This window comes from Borostomias antarcticus (genome assembly GCF_949987555.1).
Source record: "Borostomias antarcticus genome assembly, chromosome: 16".
Classification (NCBI taxonomy): Eukaryota; Metazoa; Chordata; class Actinopteri; order Stomiiformes; family Stomiidae; genus Borostomias; species Borostomias antarcticus.
In genome coordinates this window covers 6,524,763-6,545,118 of record NC_140249.1, presented here as the reverse complement: position 1 = coordinate 6,545,118, position 20,356 = coordinate 6,524,763, and the positions used below count along the sequence as shown (strand labels likewise).

Here is a 20,356-nt window from a genome sequence, read left to right as displayed (position 1 = left end):
GATACGCAGAGTTTATTGCTAGTCAGTGACATGCAGGCTCTGCATGCACAGCGAACCACCAATCACAATCATTCTTTATTATTGAGTCATTGGTGAAAATTCCTGCATTTTTTCCATATCACAGTATATATTGCAGGAAAAAAAAAGTGCAATGTCGTTTTTTTCCCCCAATATGGTGCCACGCACCACCAAAGAAGCAGTGTGGGAGTCCAGTAAGCTGTGGTTGGTACTGAGTCCTATAAGCTGTGGTTGGTACTGAGTCCGGTAAGCTGTGGCTGGTACTGAGTGTCCCTGTCCTCTCTGCCCTCCGCAGGACAGCCAAGGCACGGACATCCTCCTGGGAGCCTGCCTGGACGGCATCTTCGTCAAGCACAAGAACGGCCGGCCGCCCCTCGTCTTCAGGTACAGGCTGGAAATAACGCGGTTTGGTTTATTTATACTGTGATACCACAGGCATCCGCAACGCGATCCGCATCTAAATATGAAGCCCCTGACCCCCTAACCCCAAGCCTGAATGAAGATCTGTCTCTGCTATGTTTGAGCCTGGAGCAGTAATTACTTTAGGTCCAGGGACCCAGTTAGCCAGCTGGGTTTGGTACTGGGACAACTCCACAGCTATTCTTAGGGGAGGCGGTTTGCTGCCGTCCTGGGTATATGGAGCTTCACATAGTGCAACACTGTGTTAGACTGAGGCTTTGTCAAGCCACATGCTTAGGATCCATTCCCTAGTATTTCCATAGTGTCTGGCTATACCCTTTTAGCTCATCAGCCAAATGTCTGGTAGATGAACAATTCTATCCTCCAAATAAATTTTTTTTACCAGTCAAAAAAGTATATAAAGCCTTTATGTTGCGTAGACATACAGAACATTTAATGTGCATAATCACACATTATGGTGGTGAATAAAAAACAGTGGTCAGATTCCTGGTGCCACAGCTCCACAGTACAGGTAGGGTGGTAGTCCTTTCCCCCACTGAAAATATTGATCTACAGTGACAAGTAGCCAACCCATAGCTAAATAACAAACTATTACGTTAGCTATTCCATAGGAATGAGCCCTATAACCATACTAGTTGGGCAAGTTGACTTTGCTAACTAGTACCTAACCTAGCCCATATGATATTGTACTGCTCATTTGCTGTGCAACATATAAACTGACCAGTTGTCAAAACAAATTTGACAAACCTGGTTATACTAGCCAGCAATCTCAAATAAATGTCAAACTTCTTTGGCTGTCTGGCACAATATGGTTAGCTACATACCTATTTAACGTTAGCTAGTCACGAGACAGTCCGAGTCAGCTAACGTAAGCATAGCTTTAGATGACAACAAGTTTGCTTGCTGTGAACACAGTACGTTGGTTCACCAATACCTGCCAACATAACATAAACGTTAACGAATTAGTATCCTAGTAACTATACCTAGCAGGCTAGAGGTAATCCCCCACATCATTTTACAGCTCGTTTAGTTTATGATCCATAGCAACAAGCAGATCTACCGAGAGGGAGAGAGAGAGTTCCTCTCGCCAGCAGTTCAAGCACCGTTCACTCACTTGTGCGCTCACTGCGCTGTATGGGCCACCAAGGCTGGTCTTACTCGCGCGAGTAAATGCTGATATTATATTGCAAAACAGTTGTCTGCGCTATGAGCCTCAAAGGCTGATATTTTGTTAAGGGCTGAACCTCCAATGCTGATACTTTGTTGCAAAATACGTCACCCGCCAAAGTGTCGGGTGGCTTCCAAAACGTACACGCCAGATGAAAAATACACCCGCATTTGGTGCTTGGCGGGTGTTAATTTTGAACCCTGTATACCAGACTATACTCTTACTGACATGGCCATCACTCGTGGGTCATACTGGACATTATGGCCTGTGGAGCAGCTTAGAGGGTTGGTCTGTGGGTGTGTCATGGCCAGACTGGCCACCATGGCCTCATATGTTTCTGCTCTGTCTCTGTGCTTGTACTGGTCATGTAGGTGGAATGACATTAACAACATGACTCACAATAAGTCCTTCTTTGCCCTGGAGCTGGCCAACAAAGAGGAGAGCGTCCAGTTTCAGACGGTAGGTCCCCATCCAGCCTTCATCCACCCCGCTGTCTCTCTTTCTCCCCCTCTTTCTCTCTCTCCCTCCCCCTCTCTCTCCTCTCTCTGTCCCGCCACAGTCACTTCACCCAACCCTACTGTCTCTCTCCCTGTCTCTCTTCTTCCTCTCTCTCTCCCTCTCTCTCTCTCCCTCCCTCCCTCATCTCTCTCCATCTCCTCTGTCCCTCTCTTACTCTTCCCTCTCTCCTCCTCTCTCCCTCTTTCTCTCTCTCCCCCCTCTCTCCTCCCTCCTTTCCTCTGTCCCTCTCTCTCTGTTTCTCTGAGGACTTCTCTTAAGTAATTCTCTATATTGAGTTGGCCTTCAGTCAGGCCTCCCAGCAATGCACCTGTGTGTATTTTGGAGTGTGTGAAAGTATTTGTCTAGTATGCTATGCTATGTATGTGGGGCCTCATAGTGCTGGCTGAGCTATATGAGGAGGTGTGTGTGGAGGTATGAGGTGTGTGTGTGTATGTGGAGATGTATGAGGTGTGTGTGTGTGTGTTAAGCACACACACAAAAAAAAACCTTAAGCACAAGTTTGTACTTCTTTCTATGTCAAGCTAACCAACTAGAATAGACTTAAAAGATCAGCTTTTGCCATCGGCCAATTTGACGACCTCCGATCGCGTCATTTGGAGGGAAAACCATCCGATTTAAAATGATGGCTGGTCGATCAGAGCATCCCTAGGACATGCATGTGGACGTGCATGACTGTGAGGGAGAAGTGGTAACCATGGCACCAGCCGTGTTCAGAATCTTTCATGTTTTGACTGTTTTCTTTCTTTTCCCTTTACAGGAAGACATGGAAACCTCTAAATATGTGTGCCGGATGTGTCTGGCCAGACACAAGTTTTATAAGATTAACAAGAGCAGCCTGTAAGTGTGACACTCATAATGTGTCTAGCCCAGTTCCTGTCTCTTTGTGTGTGTGTGTGTGTGTGTGTGCGTGTGTGCGTGTGTGCGTGTGTGCGTGTGTGTGCCAAGGTTATAATAGTTTTGCTTTTTTCATTAGTTTTTATTTTTATATCATTTTAACTTTTTGTTTTCAATTTCAGTTTAGTTTTGATTAGTTTTAAAGCAGGTTTGCTAGTTTAGTTTAGTTTTTATTTTTTGAAAATGCTTAGTTTTAGTTTCGTTTTTATTAGCTTCAGTATTAGTTTTTTTTTTTTTTTCTTCTGCGCCAGCCTCGTGAGACCATCCTGATCTTGTGAGCTCACGTTGTTTCACTCTGTGTGAAACAAACCATCTGGCGCACGTCAGGTTACTTCTGTGCAGTGACACAGCTAAAAAAGATGGATTTCATAACCACCCAAAAGACTAGGCTTACGTATGAAATAAAAAAGACTAAAACTAAGGACATTTTCTCTATAATTTTAGTTTATTTTAGTTAGTTTTTTAAACACACAATACAGTTTTAGTTAGTTATCGTTTTTTTGTAAAGCGTAGTTTTTATTTTTATTAACTAAAATGTTTTTTCACACCTAGTTTCAGTTTTTTTGTTAGTTTTCTTTAACTATAATAACCTTGGTGTGTGCGTGTGTGTGCGTGTGTGTGCATGTGCGTGCGTGCGTGTGTGTGTGTGTGTCAGCAGAGAGGAGTCGGCTCCCACAAGTCCATTCTCACTCTTTCCTTTTCTTGCTGTCCAATGCTCTCCGTCCCTCTCTGCCTTCTAACAAGGCGTGAGCAACGCAGTCCTCAGCTACGGACGACAGACCTCCCCTTCCTCCCCCAGATCCAGCGCCCCTCCCCTCCCCTGACCACACCCACAGGCCTCCCCTTCCTCCCCCTACCCCCAGAGCCAGCGCCCCTCCCCTGACCACACCCACAGTCCTCCCCTTCCTCCCCCTACCCCCAGAGCCAGCGCCCCTCCCCTGACCACACCCACAGTCCTCCCCTTCCTCCCCCTACCCCCAGAGCCAGCGCCCCTCCCCTGACCACACCCACAGGCCTCCCCTTCCTCCCCCTACCCCCAGAGCCAGCGCCCCTCCCCTGACCACACCCACAGGCCTCCCCTTCCTCCCCCTACCCCCAGAGCCAGCGCCCCTCCCCTGACCACAACCACAGACCTCCCCTTCCTCCCCCTACCCCCAGATCCAGCGCCCCTCCCCTGACCACACCCACAGTCCTCCCCTTCCTCCCCCTACCCCCAGAGCCAGCGCCCCTCCCCTGACCACAACCACAGTCCTCCCTACACCGGCTGACCAAAGCTCCACGAAGCCTGGGTAGAGAGGGAGAGCGAGAGAGCCTGGGTAGAGAGGGAGAGCGAGAGAGCCTGGGTAGAGAGGGAGAGCGAGAGAGCCTGGGTAGAGAGGGAGAGCGAGAGAGCCTGGGTAGAGAGGGAGAGCGAGAGAGCCTGGGTAGAGAGGGAGAGCGAGAGAGCCTGGGTAGAGAGAGAGAGCGAGAGAGCCTGGGTAGAGAGAGAGAGCGAGAGAGCCTGGGTAGAGAGGGAGAGCGAGAGAGCCTGGGTAGAGAGGGAGAGAGAGCGAGAGAGCCTGGGTAGAGAGAGAGAGCGAGAGAGCCTCCACTGTGTCTCACAATTCTTGCTGGTCATTTGAAGAAACAAAGCAGGAACAACAGTTTTCGAGACATGAGTTTTCTGCTGGTTGTGTCTCTCTGTCTGTCACACCAGTGATGACGACACTCTGTCTGTCCTGCAGTTCACCTCTGCTGGTGAATAGATAATATCTAAATAGAGATGTATAGATTTGGTCATGTTTAGTAATACCACTATTGCATCCCAGTTTCTTTTTGAGGTGAAATTATGAGTTATGATTTTTTTTTTTTAAACCAGAATTCAATCTGAACTATCCCCGCCCCCAAGATGTCCTTGTATTCCTTTAGATGAGAGCGAAACACTGCTACAGGTATAACCCTAACCTCTGGTGTTTTAGAGAGAAACTGTGTTTTTAACAACTGCTGGGTTTCATTTGGACTCTTCCAGCCAAACTCAACCCACAGCTGGGAACCAAGTCAGACGAAGATCCTCCACCAGAATGTCTCTGGTACGTTACCTACCGCACACGCACACATTCATTTCATTAACCTTTATTTAAACAGGTTTAGACCCATTGAGATTAAAATCTCTTGGCCAAGAATGGCCAAGAGACGTGGCCAAGAATGGCAGCAGTACAAACAGTTTTATACACACTCTCATTAAAAACAATAGATCAGCTCAAAAAGTGCTATAAAACACACACACACACACACACATATTCCCCAGCCAGTAAATAAATGGTGTGTGGAGGCAGGCAGCACATGACAGGCATCATGATCATTCCCAGGTCATCCCGGTGCCCGGCAGCACTATTAGATCAGTGTGATGCCGTGCCGGTGGCCAGCGCTTGGATCATGTGTTCCAGCTAACTCAACCCTGCTGCTGTCTGATCTCCCCGCACAGCCAAAGCCCCCGGCCTACATGATGCCTCCGCCCCAGATGCACTACAACGGACACTTCACCGAGCCCTACTCCTCCTCCCAAGGTACCACAGTTCGGGAAACTGCTCCTTGTTCAAATATGGCTACCTGTGTACCACCAGTGTTCAAGATTCACAATTCCTTTATTTGTCACATGTAATGTATGGCGTAAAGTCACAGTGAAATGTTCTGATGAACGGTGAAATGTCCTGGTCTACCCCCCCAGTTCTCCTCACTGACCCCTCTCTTCTGCTGGTCTACCCCCCCAGTTCTCCTCACTGACCCCTCTCTTCTGCTGGTCTACCCCCCCAGTTCTCCTCACTGACCCCTCTCTTCTGCTGGTCTACCCCCCCAGTTCTCCTCACTGACCCCTCTCCTCTGTGTTGATGTCTCTCAGACACCTGTCCTAGGGCTGTGCAATTAAATCCATACAGCAATACATGGCAATATTATTTTATATATATTAGGGCTGTCAAACGATTAAAAAAAAAATCTAATGAATTACATGATCAGTACTTAATTAATCGCGATTAATCGCAAATTAATCACATATCCATTTATTGCTGGCAAAAGCCCCCAATGAAGATTCAAAGACATTACATTATTGTGGTTTTGTCTCGCGCCAGTACTTCAACTCTTGTTGTCTTTCCCGTGTCACAGTAATCCACTTTGAGATGAAGTTTGTCAATTTTTCCGAGGTAGACTTTTTCAGAGGTAGACACTCTCAGTGAGTGTGGGTTGGCGAAGTCCGCTAGTAGGCCTGAGATGATAAGTAACACCGTGTCCTAACTACACGCGACGCGAGCGAGCATCAGCGACAAAATGCGTTCCATTGCTTTGTTTTCTATTGTTATGTCCTAACTGGACGCGAGCGATGCAGCGCGAAGTGGCGCAACGTTTTAACTGCCCTTTTGACGCTCGCCCTGTTCCTATTTTCCTCCTGTCGCTCGTGTTGACAGCATTCGAAAGTAGAGTAGCTAGACACTAGTCAGTTGGGAATATAGACAAATGACGTAACAGAACAGGAAATTTAACGGTTTCAGTTAGGACAGCAAGCGTGCGATGTCGCGTTCTGTTGCTCACGTCGCAAGCAGTTAGGACACGGTGTTAGGCTAGAACTGCTCCGATGGAATAGAAATTCTTTCTTGCAGATATTGCACATGACCTCTTATGAACTGTACCATCTGGAAGTTTTTTGAAAGTAAACTTTCCGTTTAGAGGGCCAAGCAAGCTGATCATCCGCCTCCACAAGTTTGTTTGAAGGCAAAGATGCTTTTGTTTGACAATTTTCAGGTCCAAATTAGGTTTGTTGCTTCAATTGGGTTCAACTGTGCCACCTGCAGCTGGATGAAATCAATGAATGCGATTAATTTGCATTTAATGTTATTAATGCGTTAATGTTTGCATAATTGATTAATCTAATTAAGGAGTTAAATTGACAGCCCTAAAAAATATATATATATAATATATATATATATATATATATATAACTATAATTTCCTCTATGAATGATTGTGTTTCGCTGAGGAGAATCTCAGAATGTCTTCCTCACACCCAAGAGTAGGCTATATCCAGGACAGTTAGTTAAAATCCTCCCTTTTCTTTATTTTTGTCTTCAATCAAGTTCAAATGAAGTTATTATTTGTAAAAGAGAACACCAATTTGTTAAGTAGCGTTAACGTTAAGTACAGATGATTGGTTTCTCCTCCTCCCTCCCTGCCTGCCTGTGTTGAATGGTGGACAGGGAGCTGTCTAGTGTTGAGTTGAATGCTCAAGAGAACTTGTGGGGAGAAATAAACGGGTCAGATATGTGCCACTTGTTAACCTTGCTGTGAAATCAGGAGCGGTCTAGTCTGATTTGCCAAGGTAATGTTAGTGTTAGCTCTACCATAATCTCTTTTTGTTTGCTAGGCGACTATCAGCCATAAATGCTGTGTTAGCTGGGTGGCCCTGCCCCCCCCCCCCCCCCCACCGCCCAAACCACAGAACATTTAATTATACTGCCTACATCATGGACACAGACATAGTCATCCATGATCGGATGGGATAAGTAGGTGAGGATGATACTGAGACTGCTAGATGACGGATAGTATAGCAAATTACCCGTTTAGGAACCTTTAAATGTTTAGCTGCGCACCTAGGACTGGAATGAGGAACTGATTAGTGCTGATAAGATACTGCAAGGACAAGCGATGACAAGAACTCCAATGTAGCTGTACCCGTACTTGTTACACATGACAAAATAAACAGTCTATTCAGCAAATGAGAGTGTAGCTCTAGCTGTAGCTTCGAGCAAAGCATGTGTAATACCATTTATGCCTGGTTAAATTGTTCACACAGCCACTGTCCATACACCGGTTCAGATGTTAAGTGCCGGGTCGAATAGCCTCACACAGCAGTGTCGACATGACAGCAATGGCTTCAACATCTGGCTTTGTCAAATATTACATACATGCATTTAAATAGCTGAAGGTAGCCTTTATTGTCATACAGTCTCAATTTGTTGAGTGCATTTTTTGTCAATGACATATTTGCATGAAGAGTGGCTAAAAAGCTAGAGTGGGGCGCTGCTTGTAACAAAAACCAGACGGTTTGTTTTCAGCAGAGCAGCGTTATATTCAGTAGGAGTCTAATGCATTAATAATCCCATACTATAACCAAAGCCTTGCTCATAATTTACTTTTTTTTTTAGGTAAACTTTCATTGAAATTAATTATTTTTATTAAGTAAACTTTCATTTTTCAAAATGACATTTGACTTTTGACATTTGAATCGGTAAACCAATTAATCGGTCGACCTCTAATGTAGAGTGTCGCAATATGGAATACGCAATATATCATATCGCAATGTACCGTGATACAATCATATCGGGACCCATGTATCATCGTGATACGTATGGTATGGCGAGGTCCTTGCCGATACCCAGCCCTATCACTGACCCCTCTCCTCTGTGACGTCCCCCTCAGACAACCTGTACATGAACAACCAGAACGGCTACTACTACCACTCCCAGACCAGCCTGGACCGCTCCCCGATGGACCTGGGCGGCGGCGGGGGGGGCCGTCTGCGTAACGGCAGCGTGTACAGCGCCCACAGCACCAGCTCCCTCACCAACCCCCAGCACTACCTCCAGCCCTCGCCCATGTCCTCCAACCCCTCCATCACCGGCAGCGACGTCACGCGACCCGACTACGTCCCCTCGCACCGCCACAGCGCCCTTATCCCGCCCTCCTACCGGGCCACGCCCGACTACGAGACGGTGATGCGTCAGAAGACGCGGGGAGGGGGCGGGGGAGGGGGCGTGGTCCTGGCCCAGGAGCACCGGCAGAGTCACTCCATGAGGAACCTGAACATCGGGAACTCGTACGCCTACAGTCGGCCCGACCCGCTGGTCTACAGCCAGCCAGAGATCCGCGGCGAGCACGGCGGGGGCGGGGCCCACCACCAGTACCCCTTCCACCTCAACTCCAGCTTCCACAGCCCCTCGCCGTACCCCTACCCCGGCGAGCGGCGGCCGGTGGTGGGCGCGGTCAGCGTGCCGGAGCTCACCAACGTCCAGCTGCAGCAGGCGCAGGACTACCCGGCCCCCAACATCATGAGGACCCAGGTGTACCGCCCGCCGCCCCCGTACCCGTACGGCGGCGCCCCGAGACCCGCCAACAGCACGCCGGACCTCTCCCGCCACCTGTACGTGAGCAGCAGCAACCCGGACCTCATCATCACGCGCCGGGTGCACCACTCGGTCCAGACCTTCCAGGAGGACAGCCTCCCCGTGGCCCACTCCCTGCAGGAGGTGTCGGAGCCCCTCCTCCACGCCGCGCCGCCCCACCGGCACGCCCACCACACGCAGAAGCGCAACTCCATCGAGATCGCCGGCCTGGCCTACGGCCTGGAGGGGATGAGGGTGAAGGACAGGACGGTCTCCGCCTCCTCGGCCGCCGAGCCCGCCTCCACGCCGCCGCCCGCCCGGCACGGCCCCTCCCAGGGCTCCCAGCTCAACGTGTTCCTGGAGCGGACCAAGTCCCAGGACGGCAGCGGGGGGGCGGAGGGGAAGGAGGACGTGCGCTACGGCCACAAGAAGTCCCTGTCGGACGCCACCATGCTGGTGCACAGCAGCGGCGAGGAGGAGGAGTTCGAGGACGAGGGCGGGCGCCGCACGCCCCAGTCCCAGGACGCGCTCGGGGGAGGCGTTCCTCACCCCGAGCCTCCGCAGCACCTGGTCTCCCTGGGGCCACGGATCCCCCTCGAGCCCCCGCCCGCCTACCCCATCGGCTCCACCCTCGACCCCGCCCTGGCCGGCCCCCTGACCTATCACACGCACCCGCTGATGCAGGAGGCGGAGCCGGTGTACCTGCTGTCGGAGCTGCAGCAGCAGCAGCCCAGGATGATGCCCTCGGTGTCGGAGGGAGACCTGACCGGACAGAACAAACACAAGACCAAGAAAGACCTGAAGAAGAGACCGGTGTCTGACGTCCCTGCTGGGAAGAAGACCGTGGAGGGCCTGCCTCCCCCGGTGAGACCCTCCATCACACACACACACACACACACACACACACACACACACACACACACACTACTGTGGAGGGTCTGCCTCCCCCAGTGAGACTCTCCATCACACACACACACACACACACACACACACACACACTACTGTGGAGGGCCTGCCTCCCCCGGTGAGACCCTCCATCACACACACACACACACACACGCACACACACACACACACACACACACACACACACACACACACACACACACTCTACTGTGGAGGGCCTGTCTCCCCCGGTGAGACTCCAACACACACACACACACACACACACACTACTGTGGAGGGCCTGTCTCCCCCGGTGAGACTCTCCAACACACACAGACACACACACAGACACACACACACACACACACACACACACACACACTACTGTGGAGGGCCTGCCTCCGCCAGTGAAACTCTCCAACAAACACACACACACACACACACACACACACACAGACACTACTGTGGAGGGCCTGCCTCCCCCAGTGAGACTCTCCAACACACACACACACACACACACACATGAATCAGTTCTTCCTCATAGCTATCAGACAGCCGGCTCCTCCTTCTCACATTTGAACATGTGGTCAACGGGATGTCCCAGATACCAGATGTGTCTGTGGCTCAGCTGACTGAACCAACCTGTTAAGCTGTGTTCAGTCTGTTTACACCAAAATGCCTAGCGAATTGACGCCTCGCATTACTCACGCGAGTTTGGATCTCACGCAAACTCTTCCCTCAAGTTGAAACCTTTCAACTCGAGCGAATATCACCTGAGGGGAATTTCACCATCGGCGCCGCTCGTCGCAACTTGGCTACTCGCGTCTTTGCATCGACTTTTGTAATCTGGCCGCTCGAAATATGCGCTCTGCGTCAGCACAGCTTTAGACAGACAGCATGTTCCCCCGGGGACCTCCACATGGACTTGTGCCAATGCAGAGGGGCATTCTGGGTAGTTTTAGGGCGTGTGTGTGTGTGTGATATAAACAGGTTCCATCTGACAGCGTGACTTATGGAATGTGGCAGGTCCACCTCACAAACCAGACAGGTGACATTCCCTGGAAAACACTTAATGAGGCTGGCCTTCACATGGCTCCTGCACCCTCCCTCCCTCCCTCCCTCCCTCCCTCTCTCTCTCTCTCTCTCTCTCTCTCTCTCTCCCTCCCTCTCTCTCTCTCTCTCTCTCTCTCTCTTTCGGCCAGGTGTCAGCCACTCTCTCTGTCCTCCCTCCCCCTCTCTCAGTATCGGACTGTCTGTGTCAGCCATAGTCCCGCTCTCACACCTGGGTTTCTCTCTCTCTGTGATTGGCCAGGGGATGAAGAAGGGCTCTCGGACGGAGGTGAAGAAGATGGGTCCTCTGAAGGTGGCGGCCCTCAACGGCCTGACGCTGTCCCGGCTGCCCCTACACGACCAGGGAAAGGACGACCCCGAGAAGGCGTCCAACGACGAGAGGGTAGGACAGGACTAGCACACACACTACTAACTCTCTCTCTCTCTCTCTCTCTTTTTCTCGTTTCTTTCTCATACACACACACGCCCTCTTGGTCTGTCAGTCTCTCTCTCTCTCTCTCTCTCTCTCTCACACACACGCTACTAACTCTCGGCCTGTCGGTCTGTCTCTCTCTCTATCACACACACACACACACACACACGCACACACTTCTACCCCTTTGTCTGACATAGGCTCTCCAACTCTCTTTTTCTCAATCTCACTTTCTCTTTTTGTTTTTTAATTCTATTCAATCATTACATTTTATCTTCAGCCTCTCGGATATAATCCATTTCATAATAATTCCAGGACGTGAGGGTGTTCTCTATTCACACAGTGACACACACACACGTGACATATAGTGAGCGGTGACATGGCACACAGCACACACATCATCTAAAGAACAGAGCAGAACAGAGCAGATATTCTCGTGCTGTTATCCGTTTGTAGAACAACCAAGCCGCCGGGGCGTTCTGAAGCCCAACTCTGCTCCCAGAGCCCCCCGGATGCTCTGGCCTTGCTGGCTTTGCTATGATGAGGGAAGTGTTGATACTGTACTCTTAAACCACTGTGGAACAGGTCATTCTAGTGCTGAACTGTTGCACGTGAGACTGAAATACAGACTTCACCTCTAGCCTACGTGAAATACAGACTTCTAGCCTACGTGAAATACAGACTTCACCTCTAGCCTACGTATATAACGCCCAGTACATTTGACTCATTTTATCATGGTATCTATGGTGGCTGAATTCCAGTGCAGTGTTTTTCAGACTTGCGTATGTACATACATGGCTTCTAGCTCCGTAGCTATAACATGTACCATGTGTTGTGTGTGTGGCTATAACATGTACCATGGGTGGTGTGTGGTTATAACATGTACCATGGGTGGTGTGTGGTTATAACATGTACCATGGGTGGTGTGTGGTTATAACATGTACCATGTGTTGTGTGTGTGGCTATAACATGTACCATGGGTGGTGTGTGGCTGTAACATGCACAATGTGTTGTGTGTGTGGCTATAACATGTACCATGTGTGGTTTGTGGCTCTAACATGTACCATGTGTGGTGTGTGGCTATAACATGTACCATGGGTGGTGTGTGTGGCTATAACATGTACCATGTGTTGTGTGTGGCTATAACATGTACCATGTGTGGTGTGTGGCTATAACATGTACCATGAGTGGTGTGTGGCTATAACATGTACCATGAGTGGTGTGTGGCTCTAACATGTACCATGTGTGGTGTGTGTGTGTCTCAGTGCAAGGTGCTGGAGCAGCGTCTGGAGCAGGGCATGGTGTTCACGGAGTACGAGCAGGTGGCCAAGCGGCGCCCGGCGGGGGACTGCTCCGTGGCCCTGCTGCCTGAGAGCGGCGAGCGGAACCGCTTCCAGGACGTCCTGCCCTACGACGACACCCGCGTGGAGCTGGTGCCCACCAAGGAGAACAACACCGGCTACATCAACGCCTCGCACATACGGGTGGGGCGGGAGCACACACACGCAGCGCGCGCACACATACACACACACATGCGCACACACACACTAGAGATGGGACCGATCCGATCCAGTATCGGGCTCCGATCCAGACGTTACGTTGTGATCATAGGTTACAATTCACGTTTTCATCAGTCCAGCGTCTTAGTTCACCAAACTAGCCAGACCGTTTGCTTATGTTTGCAAATGTTTGGTGCGAAAACGAAAAAAGTTAAAAATAGTTAACAAAGACGTTCATGGGTGAAAGTGAAAGTCTTCAGTTGCATGCACTGTTCCAGTTGGTTACACTAGAGTCTAAGCGTAAAATTGATGAGTAAAATTATTATGTTTTGGCTCAACAACAAGATATAAGATATCCCAATAATAAAAATAGTTCAATGCAATACAGTTAATATATAGTAAGAATATCGTTTGTTCAAAGTATATAAAGTGTATGTTAATGATAATAATTCAAGAAAAAAGGCTGGTATTGCTATCGGATCGGTATTGCCAGATATCCAAATTCTGGTATCGGAGTCGGATTGGAAAAAACGTGGATCAGTGCATCTCTAACACACACGCACATACACACACACACACACACTCACACACACACATACTGTGTGCATGTACACACACACCCTGGGTTTGGCACTTGTATTACTCTGCTTTCTAGAAATAGAAATCGTCGTTCCAGATCACTGATGCTTGCTTGTTGGAATGCAGCGGTCCTGGTCCCATGACCAGCGCACCTCCCTCTTAGCAGCTCTGTATATCAGGTCTCAGTGTAACCTCCCTCATAGCAGCTCTGTATATCAGGTCTCAGTGTAACCTCCCTCTTAGCAGCTCTGTATATCAGGTCTCAGTGTAACCTCTCTCTTAGCAGCTCTGTATATCAGGTCTCAGTGTAACTTCCCTCTTAGCAGCTCTGTATATCAGGTCTCAGTGTAACCTCCCTCTTAGCAGCTCTGTATATCAGGTCGTCAGTGTAACTTCCCTCTTAGCAGCTCTGTATATCAGGTCTCAGTGTAACTTCCCTCTTAGCAGCTCTGTATATCAGGTCTCAGTGTAACTTCCCTCTTAGCAGCTCTGTATATCAGGTCTCAGTGTAACTTCCCTCTTAGCAGCTCTGTATATCAGGTCGTCAGTGTAACCTCCCTCTTAGCAGCTCTGTATATCAGGTCGTCAGTGTAACTTCCCTCTTAGCAGCTCTGTATATCAGGTCGTCAGTGTAACTTCCCTCTTAGCAGCTCTGTATATCAGGTCTCAGTGTAACTTCCCTCTTAGCAGCTCTGTATATCAGGTCTCAGTGTAACTTCCCTCTTAGCAGCTCTGTATATCAGGTCTCAGTGTAACCTCCCTCATAGCAGCTCTGTATATCAGGTCGTCAGCGCACCTCCCTCTTAGCAGCTCTGTATATCAGGTCTCAGTGTAACCTCCCTCATAGCAGCTCTGTATATCAGGTCGTCAGCGCACCTCCCTCTTAGCAGCTCTGTATATCAGGTCTCAGTGTAACCTCCCTCTTAGCAGCTCTGTATATCAGGTCTCAGTGTAACCTCCCTCTTGGCAGCTCTGTATATCAGGTCTCAGTGTAACCTCCCTCTTAGCAGCTCTGTATATCAGGTCTCAGTGTAACTTCCCTCTTAGCAGCTCTGTATATCAGGTCTCAGTGTAACCTCCCTCTTAGCAGCTCTGTATATCAGGTCTCAGTGTAACTTCCCTCTTAGCAGCTCTGTATATCAGGTCTCAGTGTAACCTCCCTCTTAGCAGCTCTGTATATCAGGTCTCAGTGTAACCTCCCTCTTAGAAGCTCTGTATATCAGGTCTCAGTGTAACCTCCCTCTTAGCAGCTCTGTATATCAGGTCGTCAGTGTAACCTCCCTCTTAGCAGCTCTGTATATCAGGTCTCAGTGTAACTTCCCTCTTAGCAGCTCTGTATATCAGGTCTCAGTGTAACCCAGTTGAATTGGTAAAACTCATTCCCTGCCCACCTGCGCCATTGAATTGTTTGCTTTTCTGTGGCGTAGCTGGCTGAAGTGGTGTTAATGAGAGGTGGTGATGATGTAGCTGGTAGGGTGTTAATGAGAGGTGGTGATGTAGCTGATAGTGGTGTTGATGAAAGGTGGTTTTATAGCTGGTGGTGGTGTTAATGAGAGGTGGCCATGTAGTTGGTAGTGGTGTTAATGAGAGATAGTCATGTAGTTGGTAGTGGTGTTAATGAGAGGTCATGTAGCGGTGTTAATGAGAGGTGGTCATGTAGTTGGTAGTGGTGTTAATGAGAGATAGTCATGTAGTTGGTAGTGGTGTTAATGAGAGGTGGTCATGTAGTTGGTAGTGGTGTTAATGAGAGATGGTGATGTAGCTGGTAGTGGTGTTAATGAGAGGTGGTCATGTAGCTGGTAGTGGTGTTAATGAGAGGTGATGTAGCTGGTAGTGGTGTTAATGAGAGATAGTCATGTAGCTGGTAGTGGTATAAATGAGAGGTGGTCATGTAGTTGGTAGTGGTGTTAATGATAGGTGGTGATGTAGCTGGTAGTGGTGTTAATGAGAGGTGGGGATGTAGCTGGTAGTGGTGTTAATGAGAGATAGTCATGTAGCTGGTAGTGGTGTTAATGAGAGGTGGTGATGTAGCTGGTAGTGGTGTTAATGAGAGGTGGTGATGTAGCTGGTAGTGGTGTTAATGAGAGGTGGTGATGTAGCTGGTAGTGGTGTTAATGAGAGATAGTCATGTAGCTGGTAGTGGTGTTAATGAGAGGTGGTGATGTAGCTGGTAGTGGTGTTAATGAGAGATAGTCATGTAGCTGGTAGTGGTGTTAATGAGAGGTGGTGATGTAGCTGGTAGTGGTGTTAATGAGAGGTGGTGATGTAGCTGGTAGTGGTGTTAATGAGAGGTGATGATGTAGTTGGTAGTGGTGTTAATGAGAGGTAATGTAGCTGGTAGTGGTGTTAATGAGAGGTGGTCGTGTAGCTGGTAGTGGTGTTAGAGGTGGTCTTGAAGATGGAAGTTGTGTTAATGAGAGGTGGTGATGTAGCTGGTAGTGGTGTTAATGAGAGGTCATGTAGCTGGTAGTGGTGTTAATGAGAGGTGGTCATGTAGCTGGTAGTGGCGTTAATGAGAGGTGGTCATGTAGCTGGTAGTGGTGTTAATGAGAGGTGGTCATGTAGCTGGTAGTGGTGTTAATGAGAGGTGGTCATGTAGCTGGTAGTGGTGTTAATGAGAGGCGGTCATGTAGCTGGTAGTGGTGTTAATGAGAGGTGGTCATGTAGCTGGTAGTGGTGTTAATGAGAGGTGGTCAGGTGCGTTGGCAAGTCAGAGGAGGCGAGATCAAACCCAGCGTTGGCAGAGCGAGGGTGGAAGCGAGCTAACGCTGACGAACGAACACCTGTGAGACATCAGCTCAGATGGAGAGCGCTGATACGCGACCTGTCGTCTGACGACCGTCTCTCCGCTGGGCGTTCCCTAGGTGACGGTGGGCGGGGAGGAGTGGAGCTACATCGCGTCGCAGGGCCCGCTGTCCAACACCTGCCAGGATTTCTGGCAGATGGTCTGGGAGCAGGGTGTGGCCATCATCGCCATGGTAACCGCCGAAGAGGTAGGCGTACGGCTCGCACACAATGCGTTTGAGTGACTCCGTGCGTACCTGTATTTACGCGTGGGCGTGCGTTTCGTCCGATGTCAATCGCATGATCTCGGCAGAGCTCAGACCTGACCCTTAACCTTTGCCCTCTTAACCCCCCACAGGAGGGCGGTCGGGAGAAGAGCTTCCGCTACTGGCCGCGGCTGGGCTCGCGCCACAACACGGTGACCTACGGCCGCTTCAAGATCACCACGCGCTTCCGGACGGACTCCGGCTGCTACGCCACCACGGGGCTGAAGATCAAGCACCTCCTGACGGGGCAGGAGAGGACGGTGTGGCACCTGCAGTACACCGACTGGCCCGACCACGGCTGCCCGGAGGACTTCAAGGGCTTCCTCTGTAAGCAGCAGGACGGCCCCAAACGGCCTCTCTCTGGACCAGAAGGCTGTGTTTTATTTATTTGTTGTTGTTTTGTTTTTTATTTAACTGTCTGTCCCTCACATCCTTCTATCCCTCACGTCTCTGTCTATCTGTCTCTGTCCCTCACGTCCCTCTGTCTCTGTCCCTCACGTCCCTCTGTCTCTGTCCCTCTGTCTATCTGTCTCTGTCCCTCTGTCTCTGTCCCTCACGTCCCTCTGTCTCTGTCCCTCACGTCCCTCTGTCCCCAGCCTATCTGGAGGAGATCCAGTCAGTGAGGAGACACACCAACAGCACCAGTGAGCCCAGGAGCTCCACCCTGCCGGTGCTGGTCCACTGCAGCGCTGGCGTGGGCCGCACGGGCGTGGTCATCCTGTCTGAGATCATGATCGCCTGTCTGGAGCACAACGAGGTGTGACACAGCCCACAGTCCACACTACAACCACACTACAACATGTCTACAATCCACACTACAACCACACTACAACATGTCTACAATCCACACTACAACCACACTACAACATGTCTACAATCCACACTACAACATGTCTACAATCCACACTACAACAACACTACAACATGTCTACAATCCACACAACAACCACACTACAACATGTCTACAATCCACACTACAACCACACTACAACATGTCTACAATCCACACTACAACATGTCTACAATCCACACAACAACCACACTACAACATGTCTACAATCCACACTACAACATGTCTACAATCCACACAACAACCACACTACAACATGTCTACAATCCACACTACAACCACACTACAACATGTCTACAATCCACACTACAACATGTCTACAATCCACACTACAACCACACTACAACATGTCTACAATCCACACTACAACATGTCTACAGACCACACTACTACAACCACACTACAACATGTCTACAATCCACACAACAACCACACTACAACATGTCTACAATCCACACTACAACCACACTACAACCTGTCTACAATCCACACTACAACATGTCTACAATCCACACAACAACCACACTACAACATGTCTACAATCCACACAACAACATGTCTACAATCCACACTACAACATGTCTACAGTCCATACTACTTCAACCACACTACTCTACACACTACAACATGTCTACAGTCCATACTACTTCAACCACACTACAACATGTCTACAATCCACACTACAACCACACTTCAACATGTCTACAATCCACACTACAACTACACTACAACATGTCTACAATCCACACTACAACATGTCTACAATCCACACAACAACCACACTACAACATGTCTACAATCCACACAACAACATGTCTACAATCCACACTACAACCACACTACAACATGTCTACAATCCACACAACAACATGTCTACAATCCACACTACAACATGTCTACAGTCCATACTACTTCAACCACACTACTCTACACACTACAACATGTCTACAGTCCATACTACTTCAACCACACTACCCTACACACTACAACAACATGCCTACAGTCCACACTATAACCCCACTGAACAGCATGGCCCTACATTGGAGCTACAGCACACTACAACCACAACATGCCTCTACATTGGAGGGCTATAACGGAACACGGCATCACCAGTGCTTCATTAAATCCAGTCTGCTTTTCAATAATATGTGCTATTATGATGATGAAATACTACTTAATGATGCGCTTATGATGGAGTAACATCGCTAAGCAAAACCCTTTACCAGAAGGTGACCTCCTCCTTGTGTCCATCTTTCCCTCTGCGTTGTTTCCTCCCCAGACGCTGGATGTCCCGACGGCCCTGAACATGCTCCGCCAGCAGAGGATGATGCTGGTGCAGACCATCTCCCAGTACACCTTCATCTACAAGGTCCTCATCCAGTTCCTACGCAACTCCCGGCTCATCTGAGCCTCGCCCCAACCCCCCCCCCCCCCCCCACATAGACAGACAGCCAATCACAGAGCCAGCCAGTTTCCTCCAGGCGTATGCTAAACCACAGAGCAACTGTGGCGGCTGGATCCAACATGGCTGCCGTACTGGGACGCTGGCTGGGCCCTGGCTGGCCCCCTCTTCTCTCAGTATTAACCGAGGCAGACTTCTGGAGCTGGATGAACACACGTGCAGGAGGAGGACTGTGGAGCCTGCCTCTCAATTAACAGTATTATTATTATTATTATTATTATTATTATAGAAGAGATTTCATTGTGACTTTGTACACTACACAATGACTACATATAAAACCCAGCACTTTTCCAGTACCCTGCTGTACATAGCTAAACCACGTTAAAAGCCGCAGGTAAATCTATATTATGATTGTGTATCAAAACCAGTTGAAGATCTATTTTTACCATTTGATTATGGTCTGTTTTTAGACAATGTTTTGCTGGATAGTGGACTGCGAGGATGATGCTTTGATGATGACGTCATTTGAATTCCTGAAGAACATTTACTATTAAGTTGGACTGCCAATGTTTACTAGCCGACTGGAACATGATGATCACGCTTCTTGGTATGTGATGAAGATGTTGAGATGAGTCCAGAGAGATCAGAGTAGTGTTGGAACATGGCCAATCTGCCCGGAGTGCTCTGCTTACACCTTTTATGAAATGATGCGTATGTAAGACATGAATATTTTAAGTTCATAACAGAGATTTATATCAGGATCAATCAATGCCGTCGATCAATCAATAGCACCACAACCCTCCACCAAGTCTCTGTGATCAAACAGCGCCTTCAGGATGGATGGATGGATGAGGAGACTGAGGTGCTCTGTGCGTTCATAGAGACGGGTTCAGTCAGGTGTTACGCAACCACAGACTGGTGCCCAGAGACCGAGCAGCACATCTTGATTTCATCAGGTGTTTACCAAAGAATCTCTACTGTTCATAACATCTGATAATGGCTAGCTGGAGGGTTTAGCAGATCTATCATCACTCTGGATGAGCATGTGAGAGCTTAGCAGATCTATCATCACTCTGGATGAGCATGTGAGAGCTTAGCAGATCTATCATCACTCTGGATGAGCATGTGAGAGTTTAGCAGATCTGGCAAACTGTGAGAGCTGTGTTACAAATGAAAACAAAAGCGAAATAAACGTTAACTTATACTTTTAACATCCATTTAGGTTTTGGTGTTGATACCTAGTTTTTGTTTGGTAAGTCCCTTAGGCAACACATTTGTTACGGACATTATTTGTGCATCTCTGTCACACACACACACACACACACTGTGCCTTAATTGTACATGGTAGTGGCCGTGGGCCAAAGTGTTTGGTTTTGAGAGAGTGAGGTTAACAAGTTGTGAAAAGGTTGGAGTTCACAGGTGAGTTTGGGTTTGGTAGGTGTGCATGAAACTCGGGTCA

General features: G+C 48.9%; 1 protein-coding gene across 3 annotated transcripts in view; it reads left to right on the top strand.

Moving 5' to 3' along the window:
* Positions 1–20,114, top strand: part of ptpn21 (protein tyrosine phosphatase non-receptor type 21) — a 30,438-nt gene extending 10,324 nt beyond the window's left edge. For all 3 annotated transcript variants that reach the window (XM_084450884.1, XM_084450883.1, XM_084450885.1), the window contains 12 exons: positions 314–402; positions 1,978–2,065; positions 2,883–2,962; positions 5,028–5,088; positions 5,484–5,565; positions 8,467–10,013; positions 11,347–11,487; positions 12,783–13,001; positions 16,460–16,588; positions 16,738–16,972; positions 17,242–17,402; positions 18,775–20,114. In XM_084450884.1, the coding sequence (XP_084307010.1) occupies positions 314–402; positions 1,978–2,065; positions 2,883–2,962; positions 5,028–5,088; positions 5,484–5,565; positions 8,467–10,013; positions 11,347–11,487; positions 12,783–13,001; positions 16,460–16,588; positions 16,738–16,972; positions 17,242–17,402; positions 18,775–18,903 (2,961 nt within the window). In that variant the 3' untranslated portion in view covers positions 18,904–20,114. The remainder of the gene's footprint in view (positions 1–313; positions 403–1,977; positions 2,066–2,882; positions 2,963–5,027; positions 5,089–5,483; positions 5,566–8,466; positions 10,014–11,346; positions 11,488–12,782; positions 13,002–16,459; positions 16,589–16,737; positions 16,973–17,241; positions 17,403–18,774) is intronic.
* The last annotated feature ends 242 nt before the right edge of the window (positions 20,115–20,356 follow it).